General features: G+C 40.0%; 2 protein-coding genes across 8 annotated transcripts; both read left to right on the top strand.

The window, feature by feature from the left end:
- Positions 1 to 225: 225 nt before the first annotated feature.
- prrg4 (proline rich and Gla domain 4) lies at positions 226 to 6,904 on the top strand. 3 transcript variants are annotated; one of them, XM_011492019.3, is made up of 8 exons: positions 264 to 338; positions 425 to 459; positions 726 to 828; positions 908 to 1,071; positions 1,185 to 1,212; positions 2,286 to 2,427; positions 4,664 to 4,858; positions 5,398 to 6,904. In XM_011492019.3, exons 3-8 carry the CDS (start codon positions 735 to 737, stop codon positions 5,423 to 5,425), a joined length of 651 nt encoding a protein of 216 aa, XP_011490321.1. In that variant the 5' UTR covers positions 264 to 338; positions 425 to 459; positions 726 to 734; the 3' UTR covers positions 5,426 to 6,904. The 3 variants fall into 3 exon arrangements, with proteins under 3 accessions (XP_004067277.1, XP_011490321.1, XP_011490326.1); XM_004067229.4 differs by having other exon boundaries at positions 226 to 459; XM_011492024.3 differs by lacking the exons at positions 264 to 338; positions 425 to 459 and having other exon boundaries at positions 514 to 828.
- A 772-nt stretch (positions 6,905 to 7,676) lies between these two features.
- On the top strand, positions 7,677 to 22,716 carry qser1 (glutamine and serine rich 1). Of its 5 annotated transcripts, none has more exons than XR_911248.3 (14): positions 7,679 to 8,166; positions 9,554 to 9,657; positions 9,774 to 9,911; positions 12,650 to 15,886; positions 16,053 to 16,357; positions 17,576 to 17,692; positions 17,776 to 17,909; positions 17,986 to 18,161; positions 18,279 to 18,410; positions 18,486 to 18,583; positions 18,664 to 18,810; positions 18,984 to 19,079; positions 19,179 to 19,418; positions 21,258 to 22,716. XR_911248.3 is itself a non-coding variant. In XM_011491999.3 (14 exons), exons 1-14 carry the CDS (start codon positions 8,057 to 8,059, stop codon positions 21,258 to 21,260), a joined length of 4,917 nt encoding a protein of 1,638 aa, XP_011490301.1. In that variant the 5' UTR covers positions 7,679 to 8,056; the 3' UTR covers positions 21,261 to 22,716. The 5 variants fall into 5 exon arrangements, 4 of the variants coding, with proteins under 4 accessions (XP_011490312.1, XP_011490301.1, XP_011490308.1 ...); XM_011491999.3 differs by having other exon boundaries at positions 19,179 to 19,298; XM_011492006.3 differs by lacking the exon at positions 21,258 to 22,716 and having other exon boundaries at positions 12,650 to 12,748; positions 12,926 to 15,886; positions 19,179 to 20,273.
- The last annotated feature ends 170 nt before the right edge of the window (positions 22,717 to 22,886 follow it).

Genomic DNA, 22,886 nt, shown 5'->3' with positions numbered 1-22,886 from the left:
AACTGTTGGATGATGATAGTTTTTGGGGAAGTATAGGATGAAACAGATGCCTCGTCAATTTCTAAATTAATCCTAATTTGGTAATATTTCTAACGTGTAGATAACAGATAAATGTGAAAATATCCAAGTTTATCTGTAGTTAAAGGAAAAATATTGCATAATTCACAAGCACATACAGTAATAGGAGTGTTTAAGGGAAATACCTGGTGTTACGACAGCCTAAGGGCTTCTACCTCATCTGCGTGGCCTCCGTCGTGACGTCATCCTGATCAGCGGAAATAATTGGTCAAAGCAAGACAGGTAGTTCAGTTTAGTGGGAAGCTCCTATAATACCTGTTGTAAGTAAAACTGATGGGATCTGTCTCCGAAAAGAAAGATGGCATTTCAAGTTAATACATAATATTTTTTTATTTTGCCTTTAAAGGACGATAAAAGATTATTATTGGGAGAAAGAAATTGGTGAGTATATATTTGTGACCAAAACGGGACGCTTCCTGTTACACCTGTCACTCTCTTGGGAACTTCGGCAAACGAACTTTGTCCGTTGACTATGCGACACGTACTGTCGTAGGGTAACACACAAGAATGCGCGCTTTCTGCTTTATTCTTGTCGTCGAGTTAACCTGTTGGTATTTGAGCTGTGCTTTATGAAGGCAGGGTTCGCGTTTTTATTTATTTATTTTAAGTGTACCGTCAATTATTAACGCAGTGCTGCTGGTGCGCAGGTGCGTGCCATGTTGTTTCTTCTGTCGATACTCGCTCAGCTGCTGAGCGGTGGACATCTGGCCTGCATGAGGAGCTCGCCCTCCCTACCCCAAGACGACGACGGTAAGGAAGGACACGGCACGGAACGGATTTGTGGGTGTCACGCGCGCAGATGTCTAACCGTGTCCGCCCGCGATCGCAGTGTTCGTGGATGAGGGGAACGCGAAGCTGTTCCTGGGTCGCCACCTGCTGTTCAACCGGTTTGACTTTGAGATATTCGTTCCCGGAAATTTGGAGAGGGAATGCTACGAGGAAATCTGCGATTACGAGGAGGCGAGGGAGGTCTTTGAAAACATCCCAGCTACAGTTAAGTGATGCCGTTCAATCATGGAGTCGGGGGGGGGGGGGGGGGGGGGGGGCTCACTCTGTAGTGCTAATATTGATGCTGCCTCCCCTTTCTCTTCCTATTTCCCCTCTAGGATGATTTTTGGAAAACATACACAAGCGGTAAGACAACACTAACATCACCCACAGGATTACATAATACAATTCACTCAGGATAGATTAAAAATCAGGCTAGGATGAGGATGCAGATTGAACCAAAAATTTACTACTAAAGGCTATAATCAATATAAAGCTATCCAGATGTTCACTATGTGGTTTGTTGCATTGACTGGATGTTGGCTCAATTTGATTCCCCTTGATGCTGTATGTTTGTTTTCAAGATGCCAGGTTAAAGACCCACTCCCATCATCTTTAGATCTATTGCAAAAGTGTTCCCAGTGGTCTTTTCATTATGATTATGCTGTTTTTAGCCTGAATCAAAAAGCCTGCGTTGTCTTCCTAGGACATAGTTTCTGCAGAACAGCAGTAGGTCGGTAGAAATGCACCTCTCAGTTGGGTGGGACTGTTGGCACTGAAGAACTCTGCAGTCATTTCCCATTACACCTTTGTTTACACTCGCCCCCGCTGGCTTACAGCCCATCACAACCCCGAGCTAACATTCGCGATGCAACAAAATTGAAGAACAATATTGGAGCTATCCAGCTGTATAGTTTGGAGCCAGATGCCAGCTCGGACGAGGAAAACAAAGACGTACATGCATCTAGTCGTCCAGAAGTGGACATATCGGAATGGAGTGGAGCAGGGAGCTTGCAGCCTGCTGATTGTAGTTTGTACGTAACAACTACAGACTTTTTCAAACAACACTTTTATTTTGTCTGCTCCCGATTCACCACAATTTGAATAAAGAAATGCTCAAAAACACAGTGATATTGTTAATTATGTTTATATATGTCCTCCATGTAGCATTTTTCTCATGGTGGAGGACATAAACAAAATAAGAATGAAAGATTAAACCTGCGTTCCTGAGTTGGGGTTGTGAGAGGCTGTAAACTAGCAGGAGAGGGAGTAAACAAAGGGATATCAGCAGAGGGTTCATTTCCATTACAAGGGTAATTTTGGAGATGAAGTGATTTGATGCATTTTTGCATCAGTTGGTCTTCAGGGATCAAAAAAATAATGTCTAACGGTACTCTCATGCTCTCTTTGTTGTTGTTGTTGTTTGGGATGATCTGCAGGTGGAGGCTCAAATCAGGCCAAAGTTGATGTGACGGCTCTCTTGGTGGCACTAATTTCCACAGCGGTAGCTGTCGTTATCATCGCCCTCATAACCTGGTATTTCTGCCATAAAAAATACAAAGGGGGTTTAAGCAGTGCAAGGTAAGAAGTGTATTACTGTGTGCATCCTTCAGGTGCCTCTGGTTTACTAGTTTTATCCATTTAATCATGGTTAAGACAGATGTTTCTAAGTTCATGAGTCAATTTTGACCATTTAATTGAAAGTGTATAAAAGGATAAAAAGAAAGTCTTAACTACATTAATTAAATCCCCAATGCTCTTTTTTCCCCCCCAATTCACTGTGATGTGTGAACCGAGCACCTTAGGGTGTTTTGCTGCACCTATGTCTTGTCTTATGAGGTAGCATTAATGCTAATACAAGTGCAAACAGTCTGACAGAAATCGTGAATCAAACATCACATGGTAGATGTCTGTAAGCTGATTTCCTAATCCTAGCTGTCTGAGTACTGGTAAGCGCATAACAATGTGGCAACGTGTCATGTGTTGTTACTGCTCTGTGTGATTCACCAAAAGTGAGCAGCAGCGGTTTAGTTTTTGTTTTTGTTCCTGCCACATGCTGTACATTTTGCTTTCCAACAACAACTTGCTGGAACTCGTATTTGTTATCATTCTTGACTCTTTATCAAACCAGTCAGGCCATCCTTGCTTTTTAGTACGGTTTGGGTTTCCCAATAGGTTAGCTGGAGTGTTTTTTTCAGAGTTTTGAGTTGCATGAAAAAAATGTTAATGTTATTCATTTATAATGCACTTTTTTGTTAAATGAAACCTCAAACTGCTACAAGATGTGAATAAAAAAAAGAACGTTTGCACATAATACAAAACTAACTTGAAATTATAAGAGTAGCACTTAACAAGCACAGAAGGACTAGTGGAAAGCAGCAGCACATTTCTAGAAATACACATACTGAGCACTGTTTGTGCTTAGCGGATTTTATGACTGCACTTTTAATTTTACTGAAAGTAAAAGGTCTGCTCAACATCAAATTTTTTTTTCCATTCAGGTCTTTATCCTGATAAAATCAGTGCAAAGTTTGTTACTGGGCCTGACAAAGTGTACTGACTTGGAGCAGTCTGTACCTGAACACCAGGACTCTGCTGACCTGCTAAAAACACAGACTTACAACCAAACTGGACATAATATGCAAACATGTGAACTACATTTATGTGTGCGCTACCATTAACGGAGACACAACTACCGCTAAATGTAAGTTAATTTAGGAAAATGTACTTACGGTACTTTAACATGAATTCCTTACATAGAATTCATCCGGATATAAATGGAACCATTGAGTTGAAAAAGTATTGTTGTGTTCTCAATGTGACAGACGGCCTAAAACATGCAGACTTGTTTAATTTGGGAGTAGCAGGGCCAGAAACATAATAAATATCACTCTGACTAAAGCATTGAAGAAAGATCCTTTTTTTAAAATCCACTTTTGTAACATACTGGTTTGAATCTGTGCCCCGAAAATCTGTGTCTTGAAATTGTTGAGGGAGGGTCGACTCAAATTCTACAACATTTTTAAACCCCCTCCTCTGCAACAAATCCACATTTATTTATTTATTTATTTATTTTTTTGTGGTGTCCAAAATTGTAGCTTAGGAAAAGGAGGTGGCCAGGAATTTCTTGTGTCGTCCCTAATCTTTCTCTTTAGAGCTTGTAACTGTTTCATTTTCTCAGACATTCAATCCAATCCTTTTTTATATGATAACTTTAAAATGATTGTTTGGACCCTGCATATCCCTCAGTGCATATATAACATTTATTTAAAAAATAGTTTCCAGAATTTTCGAGGGTTGTTTGTGATGATTGCTTCTAAATGCACACGTTCAGAGAAACAGTTGTACACTAGATGATTAGAAAAATGTCGCCTGGTCTGACGGACAAGTTTTGGTCCTTTCAGTAAAGAAATAGAATCTTTAGATTTCTCTTTTAAACATTGATGAGCCCCTTAACTTTATTTGTCATCTGATGATCGTGTATTTCAGTCCAAATTCTTTTTGTAAATGAAAATTCAAAATACTATAATCATAAAATGTGGAAAAACTGGAAGAAATCAATTTTTTCAAACTACAAAATAAAATGATTTACAGTACTTGAATAATTAAAAGAAAAAGATTCAGCTATGTCAAATTATTCTGAGTTAAATGAAATTTCTTAATCCCATACATGTCATTACATGTTACCATGTAATCTGCATTAAGTAATACAAAGTTTTTAGTGTTTTTTAATAGTACATTGTTGTTCCACTACTATAAATTCATCTGCATGAGGTCACAAAAAATGGTTTTATTTTGACACCGGCTTTCCCCACAGTTCCATACGAACAAGGCCCAGGAGGAGTAATGTTTCGCTAATAATGCGACGACTGGAGGAGGTGGCTCTGGAACCTGGGCCTCCTCCAACATCCACACTCTCAATGGAAATAGAAGACGCTTCAGGCCTCCCCTCATATGAACAGGCAATCGCAAGAAGTGGCCAGCATGATGCCCCGCCTCCTCCATATCCTGGGTAAGCTGTATGACAGATTTAGAATTCTTTATTGTCATTGAACACATTTATACAATGAAATTGTAGCAGCCTTGGACTGGTAAAAAATGGTTAAAAAAATACTTTAAATAATCAAAAATATGTACAACAATGAAATACAAGTATGAAAAGAAAATGGAATCAAATGGAGTGCAACAAAGTGCAGCATAATAAGTATTGCGTATGACTTCTTTCAGTCATTCTGATAGCATTTATAGATCCTCTCTGATCATCTTTTGAACTATTTTCAAAGTTCCCAGTGGTTTTTTAATTAAGATTATGCCATTTTTAGCCCCAAAAAAAAAAAACCTTTGTTGTTTTTAGGATGTAATTTCTGCAGAGCTGCAGTGTTTTATTAGAAATTCACCTCTGAGTTGTGGGTCTGACTCACACCTCAAAGGCAAATTTCAATCCCATTTCAACTATAGTAGATGGTTGGAGTGAGACTTTAAAAACATTTTGTTAGGAAGTTGCACCTAAATAATACAAACAATGTGGAACTTTTGTGTTTATGTTTTCAGATCAAGACCTGGGACTCTTCGACGGTAGTATCTTCTGTCTGGACCATAACATTCTGCATTTAGATGACCAGTTTGTTGTCAGAATTTAGTCCACGTTGTATCTGTTTTTTAATCAACAGGATTGAAATCGTGCCTTATATTTGTTCTTTTGTTAAAGCTGTTTTTTTTTTCTTTTCTTGCAAACATTAAAGCACAAACATACACCAATATTTATCAAAAAAACACAGTTATTTTTGTCTCATTTCGTTTTATTTTTTTCTGTTTTTGACGATGACTAAAAGATGTGTTAAGAACCTGTGCCAGATGTATTAGTCAATTTCCCTGGACTACTTCAGTTTTTTAGCCAGTCTAAAAAAACATTCAAAATGTTTTTATACCTTAATTAACCATCAAAATCTATCATCTAACCATTTCTGAGACTATCCTACAGTACATTTTCATTGGAAAAGTGGGATGAGCTGTAAAGATTCTGTGTGGGACTTCATTCTGGGCAGTTTGGATGCATGAGTCAAACTATCGAAGAAGTAAGAAAACGAGCAAATATATTGACGTTATCTGTTAGCTAAGACCGAATCCACGTCTTAATACAGACGAGGTTATGTAGCAGACAAAAAGACTATTTCATTTAAAGATAATGGTGGGTAATAAAAAGAGAACTATTTGTAAGTGATTAAATGAATATATTATTTTTTTTATTTTTGGTATTCTATCACATCCAAAACACATCTATGTATTTCTGCTCTTCTTTAATTGTGTGGTTTTAATTTCATCATAGTACTGGTTTGCTGCTTTTGTCTGAATGAAAATGAAGGAGCTATAATGTCGCATTGTCGGCTGCTAGAATACACCCAGAGCAGTATAGTTGTTTGGGAAACACTATGAAGTAACACTCAGGGAGAATTCATTATTGTATATTAAGGTATGTACTTTATACATGAACAGTGTGTGTGTGTGTGTTTGTGTGTTTCACAGATGTTAAAGAATGAGCCTTTTTTTCCTCTTCATCTATTCACCTTTCAGAGAATCTTCATGTTAACTTTAATGCACACATCCCACTTAAAACGTTTTACAGTAAAGTTTGTGCCAAATGTTTTACAGTCACAGTCAAGCAACTTCAAAGAATATAGAAAAAAAGATTTGATTTGCAGCCTATTGTGTGTAGGACGGTACCACAATTTGAAACAAAAGCTGGAAATTGTTATTATTTCATTGTTGTCATGGTAACACAGAGGTTGGTAAATTGGAGTCCTCCTTCCTCATTGACCAAGCTCTGTGTTGCTTCATGTAACCAAACCCGTCTGATCTTTGTGCCAACGTTTTAGGACTTTCAGGTTAGGCCCTTTGGAAGTTTTTACAGCTAAATGAACTCAAGATTAAAATTTCTTCATCTGTGAAAGTGAGCTCAAGTTTAGGACACCCTGAAATATGTATTCATTTTCATTTTGTTTGAAAAAACTATTCTAAAAGGATGATATTTAACATGAAATAAAAAAGAATATCCTCCTAATTCTGAATCTGTCATTCTTTTTCACACATGTCAAATTCAGGCTGGATTTCAGAATGGATATCTAACATTTCAAGTTTTTTTTTCTTCAAGTCAGCTTTGTCATAGAAGTAAAACATATATTCTGTTTGTTTATATTGTATTAAAAAGGAAACTTTTTTGTAGACCAGTGGGAGCATTTAGGTGTAGCACAAAAAATAGAAGATTTGATTGGAGAAAGAATGGTAAAAAAAAGACCAAAAGTAAGATATTTTCTTTTTTTTAAAATCAAGTGCCAACAGCAACATGCAAGTGTATTTGAAAACCTTTGACTCTTCTTGATTTGTGAGTAAAAAGGATTGAAGATGATTGATCCACATCTCAAAATAAAAACTGATTTGCCAAAGCAAGCTTTAACATGGGCTGAAACATGTATCCGATTTCACCATGATGCTTAGAATAGAAACCCTGTGCCAACACTTGGCTCCAACTAACTATATATGCAAACAATAAAAATATCAAATGAATAGAACTCCTTCATAATTCTGATTAGAGCTCCTAACACTGAGAAATTCAGAGAATTTTTGAATGAAAACATTTTGTTCTCCTCCCCTGTATTTCTTATTAAATCATAAAGATCAGTTAACATTTATCTTCAAGAACACATTTAAAAAGTATGGTTTTAATTATTCTGGTAGCTTTGTGCACACAGTTTAGCATTTAAATTGTGTATCAAAAGAAAATGTCTCATTCGAAATCAGCGCCACACCTCTCACTGCAAAGTTTCCTTTGGGATGGTCACGTGGTTTTCTTCGCGTGGCAAACCATCTCCCTGAACAATATTGCTCCAATACTTTGACTTTAAATGTCGTCAATGTTTGTGTATGTTTGTGCAAGGCAAGTTCTGCTCTAGAGAGTTCTGGTGATCCACCAAAGGGCAGCTAAGAGTTCCTGACAGAATTTCCACAAATGTGACTGACTTATGACGAAACATGGGGGGAAAATAATCACTCGGAGGGAAAGGTAACATTTTCAGCCGGGGGGTAACGAGCTCGGCGTGGGTATTGGTAGACTTTTGCTTCGTGGGGACAGGCTGGGCCGGTCGTTGGGTCGAGCTGCTACGATGTGCGCCTGCTGCTCCGCGGAGCTCCGTTGGGGACGGGAACCTTTCGCCGGATGATGGACAGGAACTACCCGAGCTCCAGCTTTTCGGACGCGCTGGCTCCTCCAGCACAGACCGTAGCTTCGTGGGCCTATGAGCGCGACTCGGCTACCATCAAACCAAGGTAAAAGATTAAGGAGAGGGCGGGTCACTTTCCCAAGGAAATCTCGGTGATGGAGGGCCTAGCTTTGGAGGGGGAAGTACAGGAGTCCTTAAGGTTTTGAGGAACACCGAGGGGAAATGGAGAAAAATACTTTCACAGTAGAGTTCTTGAAACTGACTTGTCGAACGGCTTTAGCCAAACATTACCAGGCTCGATTTAGCTAGCAAATATCAAGTAACTAGTAAGTAACTACACATAAAAGTAGAGATTTGGTTATTGGTCATTTGACTTTCATAGCAACAGTGCTGTCGTTTTATCGGTCACATTTCTGAGCTACGTTCATCCTAACGCAAAACATGCTGGGTAATTAGCAAATAATGCTAGTTACTACTTGGCAAGAAAAAAATAATGTGATAGCTCAACATTTCCCCCCAGTGTGGCTAATTCATTTTTATAAACAAACTTGTCTTTCTGTTAAAATTAATTTAAACTGTTTCTTCACTAAATATAGAATTACAACAATTTTAAACACCCGCCCGGTAATCAAATGAGAAAACATTTTAATTTTAAAAATTACATTTGTTTCGGTCAGTTGATATTAAGCAAGAATATTATGAGCGAGGGCTTTCTTCTTGTGTGTTTTATTTGTTATGGATTTCAAATAAAATCCAATGACAGGTTTTTAGTTGTTGTTGTATTTTAGCCTGTTTACCTCCTTAGGGATGATAGTTCATTCTTAATTTTTTTAATCTGTCAGTGTCTCCACCACCACATTTTACCTACTTTTTAAATATTTGCAAATAAATATTTGTTTAGGGTTTTATGGTTGATTATTTACCAGTTTAGTTCTTACGGTTTGGTTCCATTTGTATCTAGGATTTGTTAAGAACATAATTATGGAGGACATTCTGACCAGCTGCAGTGTGGGAAGAATTCCCACTGTTTCGGTGAACAAACAAGAACCTGTTTGATAAATATAACCTGAATCAACATTATTTTTTTTAACTTATCCCAGTTCAGTGCCAGGTTAGTAAATGTCATTTGTTGTATCGACTGTAGCCTGGACATCTTTCTGAATTTAAGATCACAGAAGGCCATGAAGTTGGGCACACTTTTATGAAGATACGCTTTCAGATGATAAATTAACAAACTAATTTGATTGACACCTTTCTTGGATTCTTTTAACCTATGGAATTCTTGATCATTTGCTAGTTTGTTTTTCCTAAGTAAGGAAAAGTGCTTCATTTAATGCATCCTTAAGACTTTGAATTGCAGTTACTGTGTTTATTTTATTTTTTTAACTTGTAATACATACAATCTTATTTTTAAAAGTTTCTAACATGTAAATGCAAATGTTAATTTTTTTTTCTTACATTATGTTTTGAATCTGAATTATCTGTGCTCACAGTTATGGTTCCACGCTCCTTGATGGAGAGCTCCTCCAGCAGCAGAGTTATGCTCCCTCACACCAGCTTCCTTCATACAGTACCTCACACATCCCTGCTGGAGCAGGTGAGTTCTGCACTCTATCAGCTCTAGATATGTAGCTAAAAGTTGTTTACGTTTCTTTTTTTTCCCCAAAATCTTGGGCTATTTGCAATCATCGGATCCATTTCTTTTGCTGTCAGGAACACTTGAGTCAGGCAGCAGCTCCACTGTGACCTCAGTCATGAGCTTCCTGTCAGCCTCGGAGTCGAGAAGTCTTCAGGCTGGTCCTGCTAGTGCCTCATTGCTTCCTCCTTTTAGACCTCCATCGTGGACTTCTGGTGAGAATAGATGAAAGTAACTTTGACTTTGCCTATTATTTCACAGCAGACATTACAAAGAGGTAAACTACTTCTGCTCCGTTTTAGTGTTAAGCGGCATACAGTGGGGCAAAAATCTTTTGATTCACTGAGTTTTTTAGTGTGTCCCACTTTAAAAGCTGAGGTCTGCAATCTTTATTTAAATGGGAAGGACAGGATGTAAAAAGGAATCCATTGCATTGATTGCATTAAATTAATTATTTTATTTGTATAATGGTGCAGAAAAAATAATATGGTCAACAAAAATCTTTACCGCAATACTTTGTAATGTAACCCTGATTGCAACAATAAAGGTCAAACCTTTCCTTTAGTTCTTCACCACATTTGCACACCCTGTAGCTCCAATTTTGGTCATTCTTCCATGCAGATCTTCTCAAGAGCTGTGATGTTTTGGGGCTGTTGCTGGGCAACACAGACTTTGAACTCCCTCCACAGATTGTCTATTTAATTGAGGTCCAGAGACTGGCAAGACTGCTCCAGAACCTTTAAAAATGTTTTTTATGTTGCCCAGGTGATGTGGTTGTGATCATTTTAATGCTGGAACATCTGGCCACATTTCATCCTCAATGCTCTCAGTGATGGAAAGAAACTTTTACCTAAAATCTCATTGTACATGGACCTATTCATACTTTTCTTATCACAGGTCAGTCATCCTGTGTTCTGTGCAGAAAGAGTAGCCCAAAGCAAGCCCTGCATTTTGGTTTGATCTGATCACATGGCCTTCTGCCATTCCTCTTCTGGATCATCCAGATGGTCTCCGGAGAACTTTTGATGGCTCTAGACATGTGCTGGCTTGAGCAGGGGGCCTTTGGAGCTTTTGTTACTTTAGTACCAGCTCTCTTGGGGGCATTGACCAGTTATGGACCCCGTGTAGTTATGGAGTGTTTCCTCATCATTCACAAGATAATTTGTACCCCACACCAGGTGAGATCTTGCATGAAGCCCCAGGTGGTCTTGTACTTTTTCCTTTTTCTAATATTTGCTCAAACAGGTATTCTCTTTTCATCAAACTGCTTGCTTATTGTAGATTGGTTCATTCCAGTCTTGGTCAAGTGTACAAGCTTGTCCCTGGTGACCTTAGACAGCTCTTTGATCTGGGTCATGGTGGAGAGGTTGCAGTCTGACTGTTTAAGGGTGTGGACAGGTGTATTTGACATAGATTATGACCTCAAACAGGTGTCATTCACACAGGTAACGAGTAGAGGATTGAAGAGTTCCTTAAAGAAGAAGCAACAGGTCTGTCAGGGACAGAAACCGTCTTGTTTGTTGGGGCTAAATAATCATTTTCTGCACCATTATGCAAACACTTTTTTTTTATTCATACTTTGTTATTTCTTGGATTCTTTTTAACATTCTGCCTCTGAAGTATTCCTTTAATGAACATTACAGAACTCTCTCATCTATTTCATTGGGACAACTTGCAGAATCAATAACTATTCGTACAATTGTGTCGTCTGTAATGAAATCTTAGTAGTGAAAGTAATGAAAAACTACAGTGTTTTGCAAATATATTTTTTGTAAAGATAAACAAATGCGTTACTTTTTTGGGGGGGTTGGAAAATAGGGGCTTTAAAAACATACTGTAACGATCCAGCCGGACCGTCACTTAAGCGGGGAAGCAGAGTTGTCCATGCCCCATACACCGCACGACCCCAGACAGTCTCAGGCAGGAATTAACAATTAGCCAGGCAATAATTCCTTTTGAGCACCAAGTCCGTTTATTCCAAGACACACAAACAGCCAAACAGCATGGATGGTCACTTCAGCTTCCAGCCCTATGACTCAAGTTTTCACCTAAGCTCCCCACTTCCCATGAGCCTTATGGGCTGAAGGCGGGGCTAACCCCCAGGTCGCTACAATCCTAAAAATTCTACCAAAAAAAATAAATCTAAAGATCACACAGTTCAGATTTATTATTGACCGCTGAACCAGCCAATCAGAAAAAAGTTCATCGCAGAGGAGTTTCTTCACGGAGTAAAGTAGACCATATTTTATTCTGGTTAAAGTCTGTAAGGTTAACAGAATGTGACATGACAACATTCCCCTCGTAATGGCTTGTTTTAAAACGGTGCATTATGTCAGCCTCTAGCTCAGTCCCGCCACTTGAACTGGAACTATGGTCTATATTGAGCTAAGGAAATGTTATTGGTAGTGGCAGTGTTTCTGCCAAGAGTATGCTTTGGCCTGAGAACAAAATTAATCTTTTATGACTGTAATTTTTATTCAAATTTGAAATATAGAATTTGTGAAGCATTAACGTCTTTTTTGCCTGCAACAAAATTTTGATTAATTACAGATAGTCCATGTAACTTAAGAGATATTTAATACATGTTGTCCTTAAACATGTGTTAAAAGAATGAGTTGATGTAAAGTAAAAAATGATGTGATGCTGAGGTTGATTAGTTACATTTTAAAACATGTTATTACAAGTTATGCAAAAAGCAAGAATAGTCTTTTCATTTCTTTAAAAAAAAAATTTTGTTTTGGTTTTTATCAAGACAATGTTGTGTGTTATGTATATGTGTGTTGTGTATTGGTTAATTTGTTTTTATTTTGAATTAAATGTGTTTAAGAAATTAGGTTTATATCACTATAAGATGTTGATTTGTGTTTTTCCAATGCCAACATTTATAAAAGGAATTTTCTCTTTATAGGGGCACCTATCTTGTCTTATGTATATTTGGATGTTTTCTGTGCAGGCACCAACACCTCCACCACAGACCTGTACTTGGCCAGTCCTTTGCCCTCTACAGCCACTTTTCCCTCTCCTGCTGCTCTGTCATCATATCAGCACACAGGTGCCTACTCTTCCAGGAACTATGCCACCAGCGCCTCTCTGTCTCTTCAGGATCCTGCTTTCACGGCTTCCAACAATGGCCTTTTTTCCCACCACGATCACTTGCTTCATCTCAAATCTAGCCAAACTGTGCTTCCCACTGCCTTGGCCTTCAATCATCTCTCTGCCTCACCTCTAGGTTCAGCTCTTCCTGTGCAGTCCTCAACTTACCGCTCAGCCCAGGAGTCAGCGCCTCATCTCCTGCAACCCCAATTTAGCTTACTTCCCTCGGCGTTGCCCTCTCCTCACGGTGCTGCGCAGCCTTACGGGGCTACGGTTTTCTCCGGCTCTATTGAAAGAGCTTTACAGCGTGAATGTAGTGTAATCAAACACCATCAGAGGCCTTCAAGTGGCCACGCGCCCTCGGAGCAGTTGCCCAGTTCTGAGCACTCGCTACAGGGGTACTTTGGCCCAAGCGATGAAGCAGATGTGTCTTACCAGCAAGATAATAACAGCCCAGTGTCCAGCAGCCCCTCCACAACTGCAAACTCCAGCCAAGGTGTTTGCAGTTCCCCACAACCCAAAAGTGATTGTGTTACACAAACGTATTCCTCCACATCATTGCTGAAACCCGGGGACAGCTCCTTCAAACTTGCTCCGTCCTCAGAAAGGAATAAAGACATTCACTCTTTGAACCTGAAAGTAGGTTCTCCTGAGCATTACTCCTCCGATGACAAGGAAAACTCATTGATTGCTAATCAACAGGCAGTCCAGCTATCTAACCTGATAGCTGACAGTTTGCCTCAAACCTACATCGCTGCGCTCTCGCAGTCGCAGAGCTCGCATTCTCCTCCAGATAAACTCTCTTCTGTTTACACTACTTTGTCTTCCCTCTCAAGCCACTCAGAAAACATTGCTTCTGTTAGCCAAAATCTAGCTTACTCATCCAATCTTGGCCAGGAAGTTCATTATGGAGCGCATGTCCAGACCTTGTGTCAAGATGGTCCCACTGGAAGATACCCCACATCCCACTCTCAGGATGCATCTAGTTTTAGTTTTACATCTCAGGAGCAGTCTTTAGTTTCTCAGTCGCAAAGCTTCTCTTCGGGTCAGACACTTAACTCATCATACCCATTAACGTGTGGACAGACTCTTCCCACATCAAATTCCACCTTGGACTTTAGCCGTGTGCAAGATTCGGAGGGAGCCAAAGCCCATGATGTTTTATCCCAGACACAGACACAAAATGTTTTGCCTTCACTGCTGCCTACCTACTCCTCAACTCAAACCTTACAAAATGGGATTGGCTCCTCCGTACAGGACATAAAGCCAACATACGGCAAAGAAAAAATGGAAGAGCTTCCCTTCCAGGATATGGAGGCTCTACGGCAGACTTCCATGGTTTCTGCCAACAGTATGGCCTCTCATAACATTGTTTATGTTGTTTCAAAAATAGACGAACACAAGTCACAAAGTGTTATTCGAAGTAACTCGTGTGATGAACACCTCATGGTACTTAATCAAACAAATGTAGCAGAGGCGAAGGAGGAATTGATGGGTTCCGTGAGCCAAAACCAAATACATTTAGGTAACAACAATGCTATCGACACAAAGTCCACAACCTCCATTGTTGTGCCCTCGCTTTTACCCCTTTGCCCAGAGCAGCTCAAGCAGTCCCCTCCCCAGCTTCAACCAGAGCTTCATCAGCAAAACCAACATACTCAAAGCCAAAATCTGGCAGTGCACACACAGTTCATCACAGTCCCCAGCAACAAGGTTCTTCTCGAGTCGAATCAGATGATTTTTGTACAGCAGCCTCTGGTTCACCAGACTCGGAATAACTCAAAGTTGATATCTTTGCAAGGTTTCCAGCCCGCTCACAGTTTGGGTCCAGTCCACGTTCAGTACCTTCAGATGGATCGAGACCTGCTCGGACCCACTATTTCAGAACCACAGGGTCAGCAGGGAACCACAGTGTCTGAGCCAAACTCAGAATGCTCATCTGCTAAACACCACTGCAGCCAAGCAGCACATCAGCAGCCAACTGATGTCAAGAACCACTTTGCTCTCAATTCCATCTGCTTCCCAGAATCCATGCTTCTGACAGATGACAGAAACATTCTGTCAAATGTTGACGACATCCTGGCTGCTACGGTGGCAGCCTGCGGCGTCATGCCTCAGGACTTTAAAGCCGCAGCCTCTGCGGAGGCTGACATGACGGCGACGTCGAGTTCTGTTGATTCTAAAAGACATGTCCAGACGATTGATATGAGGCAAATGTCTGGTGGTTTTTCCTCAGCACAACAAGCAGTAATGGCTAATGCTGACTCTCACACCCTCAGCATAACACTAAACGGAGATCAGACAACTACGGACTGTCAGCACCAACCTGTTCACTCCAAAAGTACTGCTGAACTTGAAATAAACGGTGACGGGAAGAGCTCTGAGAGGGGTTATAGCTCAGAAGACCGGGTGTTTGACTCTGTCGTTGACCAGAACAAAGTTAAAGAGAATCCCAATTGCTCTGAAACTGAAAATAAATTCCTAATATGTCCAGATGGGGAAGACTCCCCCCAAAAAAAGGCTCGTTCAAAATCCCAAACCAAGCCAGGATGTCCCGAAGATGAGGGGGGATTGGCTAGATCCATCAAACGCAGCGGGCAAACGAAGCGGCAAAACTCCAAAGGAAGTGACGTCAGCTCACCAGCCGCGCCACAAACCGTGTATGATGGTTGTCCCCAACAAGAGAGGATCAGGCAGAAGATTCGAGAAGTGGAGGAGAAACAACCAGAGGTCAAACGTGGCTTCATTGGCTCCTTCCTGGACTTTATCAAGTCTGGCCCCAAACAGCAGTATTCGCAGAGCCCAATGAGAACGGTCAGTCGCCCAAGAAAGCCCTCCACCTCGTCCAAACCCAACATTTTGCCTGTTCTGCCTTGCAAAGTCCAGAATCTGCCTGGACCTTTGCTTCCTCAGGAGAGTCCAGCACTGAGCTCTCAGCAGAAACGCCTGGAGGACGACCTGCAGAAGAACTTGGAGACGCTGCCATCTTTCAGTTCAGATGAAGAGGAGAGCACTGGGAGAAACCAGGCTCTGAGGAACAGCATCACCTCAGCGCTGTCGTCTCTAGATGAATCCTCAGATCGGAAATCAAGGACAGGTAATGATGTCATGTTGAGAGATATGTGTTTGCTATGACAAACCAATCAGTCTGGATATTGCAGAAATATTAACACCATAAAAAACTGTAAAATACTTTTAAGGGTGGTAACTTACAGAACTTTGTTTGGTGTGAATCTTGATGTATTTCCAATCCTATCCTCTAGATAACCAAATTCACTGCTTGATGATAAGACAGGACCAAGTTCCCTCTGTGTCACGCGGCGTCGCTCACGCTTGCTTGCCACAGATCGTCTCTCAAGCTCCTATAGCAGCTTCAGTCTCAGAAAGGACTGCGATTGTGACCAAAGACCAGCATGCCGTGACCCCGTCAGGCCAGCTGGCCATGCAGCTGCTGACTGTGGCTGTGGAGGGACTGACAGACGAGGAGCTGTCCGACAGCGGGGGCGAGGGCATGTATCGGGAGAGAGATGAGTTTGTCGTCAGGAATGAAGACATCGAAACCCTGAAGGTACTTAAAGAGGAATTTATTTTTGTGTAGTGCCTCAAAACAAACTCAGATTGTTGCCACTTAACAAAAATATGAAAACTACTTATTTAGATAGATTCTTATGACAAGTTAAAGGATGCTCATAATTTACTTAATCAGGTAGATGAAGTTGCTGAAAATTGTGTGTTTTTGAGTGTGTTTTGCACCACTTTACATTTAAAAATGTTGTTTTTCAAACAGCTTTATTCTTATTTTATAAAAAATAAAATGGGAAAGTACAAATTGTATTCAATAAAACAAGAGGCTAATAAGAAAACACTTCTTAAAGGTACTTCACACTAAATCAGTCCGGTATTTATCCCCTTGACACTGATTGATGCAAATATGCATCAAACCGCTTCCACTCCAAACTTTATTTAACTTAGCATCTAATTGAACGCAGAAACATAAGTGATGTTTTTGTTTTTCATGCTGTAAAATAAATTCAGGCATCAATGGAGCTTTTATTAATGCTACATTTGGTCCTAATTGAACATAAGTCCTGACAGAACTCCCCAAATATTCACCATTGACTGACAAAGTGGTCTTTTAGATCAGGCTTATACAGAGAGATATGAAGCAGAAATGAAGTGGTCTAACTGAAAATGAGGTCACCCAGAATGGTGTGCATGGGATAAAGGTTAAATGTCATTTCGAAATAAAACTACACAAAACTTTGGTTCTTTTTGTTCACAAAACATCCCAGACGTGTTTTTTTGAACCTGAACAAACATCATAAGTAAATAGGTCAAGTAAATAGTAAATACTAAAGTTGTGTTTAGTCTGTGTTTGAAAATGTTTGAAACTGCATCAACTAAGGATGCATGTAAACACTTTCTTAAAAATGTTGGCTCAAATCTCGATTTTTGGGTCACAATGTTGTTTCTGTTCAATACAAAACCTCCAAAACTCAGAAAAGTCCTTTTTTTTTATTTGCCATGTGACAAGTAAGAATGAAGAAAACCATTTCAGGTGGCTTTTACTAAATCTGGAATAATGTAACAAAACAACAAATAATAAGTCCTTCTTAAATTTAGCCCAATCTGCATTTGACACTTGAAATGTACACCTAATGGTAAACAGTAGGGGCGCAATGATCCACTTTCTCCATGATTCGGTTCAATGGAGCAACGTTCTGTAGGGTTTTAAACCGAGAATTGTGTCTTCAGACTGAGTGTGCTTTGTGCTGCTTGTGTCCAGGTGACAATGATGGCTGGCAGGGAACCACCAGCCATCTGGAAAGTGCAGAAGGCTCTGCTGCAGAAATTTGTGCCAGAACTAAGAGATGGGAAAAGAGTTTTCTCTGCCACGAATAGCGTAAGAAAAAGATGCACACGCAAGTGTCGGACTGTTTCAAAAATGTCTACGCGTGTCATATATATCACTTTTCTGTGCAACAGTACCTTGGTTACTTTGGTGATGCCAAGACCATGTACCATCGAGTGTACGTGAAGTTTTTGGACACGGTTAACAAAAGGGAGTATGTGCGCGTTTGCAGTCGGAAGCCTCGCTGTAAGCCGCTGAGCTCGCTGAGGTAAATGCCGGACGCCAGCTTATGTCACTTCATGATTCTAAAACAATGAAGTTAGCTGTATTGTTATATTTCCCAGAGGAGTTCAAGTGAAAACCCTTCTGGGCTTGACGGCCCCGGCTTCCGCTGTGACCCAAAGTCAGAAGCCCAGAGTCAAACAGATGAAAGCAAAGGTAGAGCCACCCCCCAAGAAGAGAAGGAAATGGAAGGAAGAGTTTTCCCAGACTGCCTCTGGTTCATCTACTGAAGATGATGGTGGAAACCCCGTTTTTCTTTTTTTCTTTGAAAATACTGCTTTAAAATCCCATTTTAATGTTAGCCTGTGTATGTCCCACCCTCCTTCTGACGGCTTATTTCCCTCTGAATGCTCAGAGTCAAACCCTGCACTTTCATCACGGTTCCTCCAAACACGAACCATGAGGGAGACGTTCAGAAGCTTCGTGGAGCTCCTTATCAGCATCGCCTTGGACGAAGATGTGATGACAGCCCTTGAAAGAACAAATGGTCAGAGATAAGCGTTTTATGTATATTACAAGATTTGACCGTTAAAGGTTTATATTTATTTTTGTGGCTTTTCAGATGAGTTGCTGCTGCCGCACATGAAAAGAGTGGACGGGTTGATCACTGACAACAGGAAACGTCTGCTCCACAAACTGCACCTCGGGCAAGTCCTGAAGGTGAGTTGGGCATCAAACAGCCAACTGACTGAAAGTTAGTCATTTTCAAGACAAATAAACATCAACAACCTTTCTATCAGATGGCCCTGGACAGCTTTCCAGAGATCTCAGTGGTGACCGAGTTAAAGAAAGATGGGGAAACTCCAGCTTTTAAGGTACGCCTTAGTGGAAAGGCCTACAACAAGAAGACCATGAAGCCTCACAAAGTGCCGAGCAAAGTTCCACAGGTGAGTCAAATTTCTGTTTGTCCACCAGAGGGCGTACTGTCATTTGTTTTGTTTTTTTAGGTTAAGCTGTAAAATGGCTTTCTTCTTCTACTCTTATCTTGAATGTAGTTTTATACAAGAAAAGTGGAAACTATTTGTACCACCATAAATGATGTTTTGCCTCCCTTTTCCAGGAGTACACAGTGGACCAGCAGAAAACTCAGTGGTTCTCCCTGTACCATTCCTTGCAGCATTACAAATACCACACATACCTCACGTGTAAGGATGAGGTAGGATGCTGTTTTAGATCCTAATAAAATCCGATGGTAGTTTTCAGAAAGCAATAGTTTTTGAGGTGTGAGGTCTTTTGTTCTGCTGGCGTCCCTCAGATTGCATCTCTGCGGGTTCAGACGGGGAATCTGGGCCAGGAGGAGACTGTGAAGAAGTGTCTGGAGAACGGAGCGTGGGTAGAGGGACTCTTTGATCGCTTTGGAGAGCTAATCAATCAGGTGCAGCAGATCTGCAAATGATTCCGCTATGGCTCACACGGAAATCGTGGGAGAAAAAGGAGCGCCAAAAACGATACACGTGTAATGCTTAAAGACTTTTGCTTCGTCGTGGCAGTGAAGGTGAAGCTTTTCGTCTTCTCCAGCCTTTCAGTGAAAACAAATAAACATTTTCTATTCTCTCCCAACACCTGTCCCCTCCAGAAAGAACTTAACTAACAAACCGAGGACTTATGTTGGGATAATTCCAGATTGTGCATCTCCCTGTAGATTTGTTTAAAAAAACAAACAATTTTTATGTCTTTTTTTCCCCATAAATTTGCAAAGATTTTAGGCAAAAAACACCAACTCTTTAGGGAAAAACTTTAATAATAGGAAATGGAGCACAGTAAGTAAGCCTTCTGTTTTTAACCAGCCTACATGTGTTATTTCAGAGAACTCAAAGAGTTGATTTACTGTACAGAGAATCGATACATGAAGCATATCTGTAGTTGCAGACTTTTTGTAGAACAGCCATCATTTTGTAGTGGACTGCCAGCTCTTGTATATGAAATGTACATTTTGTATTAAACTTAAAAAAGGGGGTTTTCTTGAGAATCTGAGCATGTGCAAACTGAGCATGTGCGAACTGCAGGCGGGATGCGAGTCAGACGTAAACGCATCAAACTCTCTTTTTCCTAATAGATGCATTTAAATGAATCAGTGCAGTTGTTCTGCTGTTCATAACCAGAGTCTTAGGATAAAGTGGAATACGTGAATCTTTATATTACTTTATATGCATAGCACATTTTATGAGAAGTATCTATTTTTCTCAGAGGTTAAATTTTATTTTTGTTCGTTGTGGTTTCTAAGACATTTTGTCATAGCCTTTTCACAGTTTCCACAGAGGACTTTTTGAGTTGGTTACACGTTTTGTGATATCAAAAGTCATTGTTCTTTAAAAAAATGCAGTTTGTAAATAAAATGTCATATATTAGATATGTGTTTTCATATATATCTTAGAAAATATTGCTATTATTTTTGGGGATTTCTTTTTTTTATATTCTTTGAGTCACCAGGAATATATCCTTTTTATGAGGAACACTAGGAGTTTTTCTTAGAATACTGTCACAGTGAAAGTGGCGTCTTCAGAAAGGCTTTTACACGAATTCCCGGGGTCAGCCATGTTTATGTTTTCATAACATTGCAGCAGCTCAGGAAGGTCAGTTAAAGTTAAATTCCAGCTCGCCCAGAGTAACCACTCCAGTAGAGCGCACCAAGATGAAAATCTGCCCCCGTCTGTCAGCTTTGCTCTGAACTGCTCCGGCGATGTTCCACATTTGGACCGAACTTGCAAATGATGAATAAATAATAATAATAAGCAACCCGGAACAATGCAAAACATGGTGTAAGGGGTCGAGAATTCCAGATAAAACAACAGAGCGTTTGTGGTCCAACAGCAGCACTGTGACCACCACCACTGTCCTCTGTCCTTTACAGCAGGAGGACTGGGGGAGAAGGGCGGTCCAGTCTGAAAGCATTTGAGATTCCAACAGAGCCAACGCTCTACTGAGAGACTGCTGTCCAGATGCAAACATACCAGTTTGGAATTGTTCCATATGTAGGAGAAAGATCAAGAGGATCTTTGTGATTCTTTTCATACACAGTTTTGCATTATACTGCAAAATCAAAGTTTCATGTTTTCAATTTCTAAATGTCCATACACTTAGTGATCTTTTCTGCTGCAGTGATTAACTGTAGTATAGGTCATAGATTTTACTTACATAGGCGTGGCTCAGAAAAAGCCCCCAAACAATCTCCTTTAAAAAAAAAAAAAGAATTCTTCCTCTCTTGTTCTCTAACAGGACAAACTGCTTTGGTGAGTTTGAATGTTATCTGGTGCAGTAAATTGTTGAGGATATTTGTCATCGTCCTTACCAACACAGCAGTCATGGCTTCCTGCTTTATGTTCTGTGTTTGCAGTAAAACAAGTTTGACTCCGGAGCCGCGGAGGCCCTTAGACGACTCTCCAAAATACCAACACGTCAGACAGAAAACCTGTTCTCCCGTCAGCTGGAGCTCGAATGTTTCTCTTTTTGTTGTCGGGAATCGATGCACTGAGTTTCAAAGCAAATCGAGCAATACGTCATAAGGGCTCAGTTAATCCTAATGAACATGTTAAGTATTACCAAAACAATAAAGTTCGAATAAAGCACAAGATTTTTGTGAGTACTACAAATTTGCATTTGTATTTAAAGAAGAGGTTTTCTTTGAGCAACTTAAAGGGAAATCGTAATAATGAAACCACTACAGTCATTCTTAGCATGAATTGGTGAAATGTGCCACATTCTTCAACAGTTTATTCCACAGATTTTGTGATTTAGGGCTTACCTCCTAAGTCGCTGTGGCCTAGTTGATTTCTCTCTTGGGAATTTTTCATACACAGGTTTCCCCCAATAAAATGACCCAATGGTCACACTGAATATGTCAGGTCAGCAATTGAAGCGGTTTACTCCACATCTCTAACGTCCCCTTTGACAGTACCTGTGTTGGACAATCAGATCAGAGGCTCGGTTCATCAAATCTATGTTTGCTATATGTGTGTGTCTGTTTGCTTATGGGACATTAAAAAGATGTCCATGTAGATGACATCAAAAGCGGTGGCAGACCTCTTAAAGGCTGAGGCGCCCGCAGCCGCATGTTTGAAACCAGTCCTGTGACGTAGGTTACTGTGAGTGGAAATGAGGGTGCAGGATTTTTCTGCTCCTTTGTTGTTTTTATTAGATTAGTCATGTTTGTTTCATGTTTCTGTGTTATCAAAAGGTTTTCAGGGAGGCACATTATTAGATTTAAATCTTATGTAAAAGCATGAAAAATGTGCATGTCATGGAGCTAAAGGAGGAGAAAAAGCATCTCATGATGTGATCAGGTACAGAGGACATCTTATTTATAATGTAAAATTTTTTTCACACAGTCATCATAACATCTAATTTAATAGGTTATCACAATAAAATATACCAAAATAAAAACATTAATTAACACTATTTGGAGCAGCTTACCTCCTTTGTCTGCAGACATTTAATCAAGAATCCAAAACTTAATAGGAAACAAGTGCAACACAAGTTGACTCAAGAGGAAAACCAATCATTTTTGATGATCAGTTGCAGTCATTTGGGTGCAAACATGTGCAGGTGTAAGAAGAAATCTCACTAAACATTTATTTCAACCAAATCTGCAATATATGTGGATCTGTGGCAAACTGATTAAGACTTTGGATTCTTTTCCTGACTCTGTGTCTCAATTGTTCCTGTCTATTTTCTTTTAAACTCCTTTTCTACATCCCTTATACACTTGTGCCTTTTCATATTTTCCTTGGTAAGAAGCAACTAAAATATTTCTATGGATTATAAAGTTTAATAAACCCTCCTTGTCATGATTTTTATCATTGCCTTTACTCATTTTGTCTTCCCTAATAGGTTTTAGGAACTGTAAGTATCAACTTATAAATGATGGGATACTCTTTCAGAGACTTGGGGCTTTGTTTTTCTTAGCACAATCTTCAAACCTGAAATCTAGATTGTATAATAGTTTCTGAAGTTACAGGCTGTGAAA

Source organism: Oryzias latipes, chromosome 3, assembly GCF_002234675.1.
Source record: "Oryzias latipes chromosome 3, ASM223467v1".
Classification (NCBI taxonomy): Eukaryota; Metazoa; Chordata; class Actinopteri; order Beloniformes; family Adrianichthyidae; genus Oryzias; species Oryzias latipes.
The sequence above is the reverse complement of the archived record's forward strand: the minus strand, read 5'-3'. Positions and strand labels throughout refer to the sequence as shown.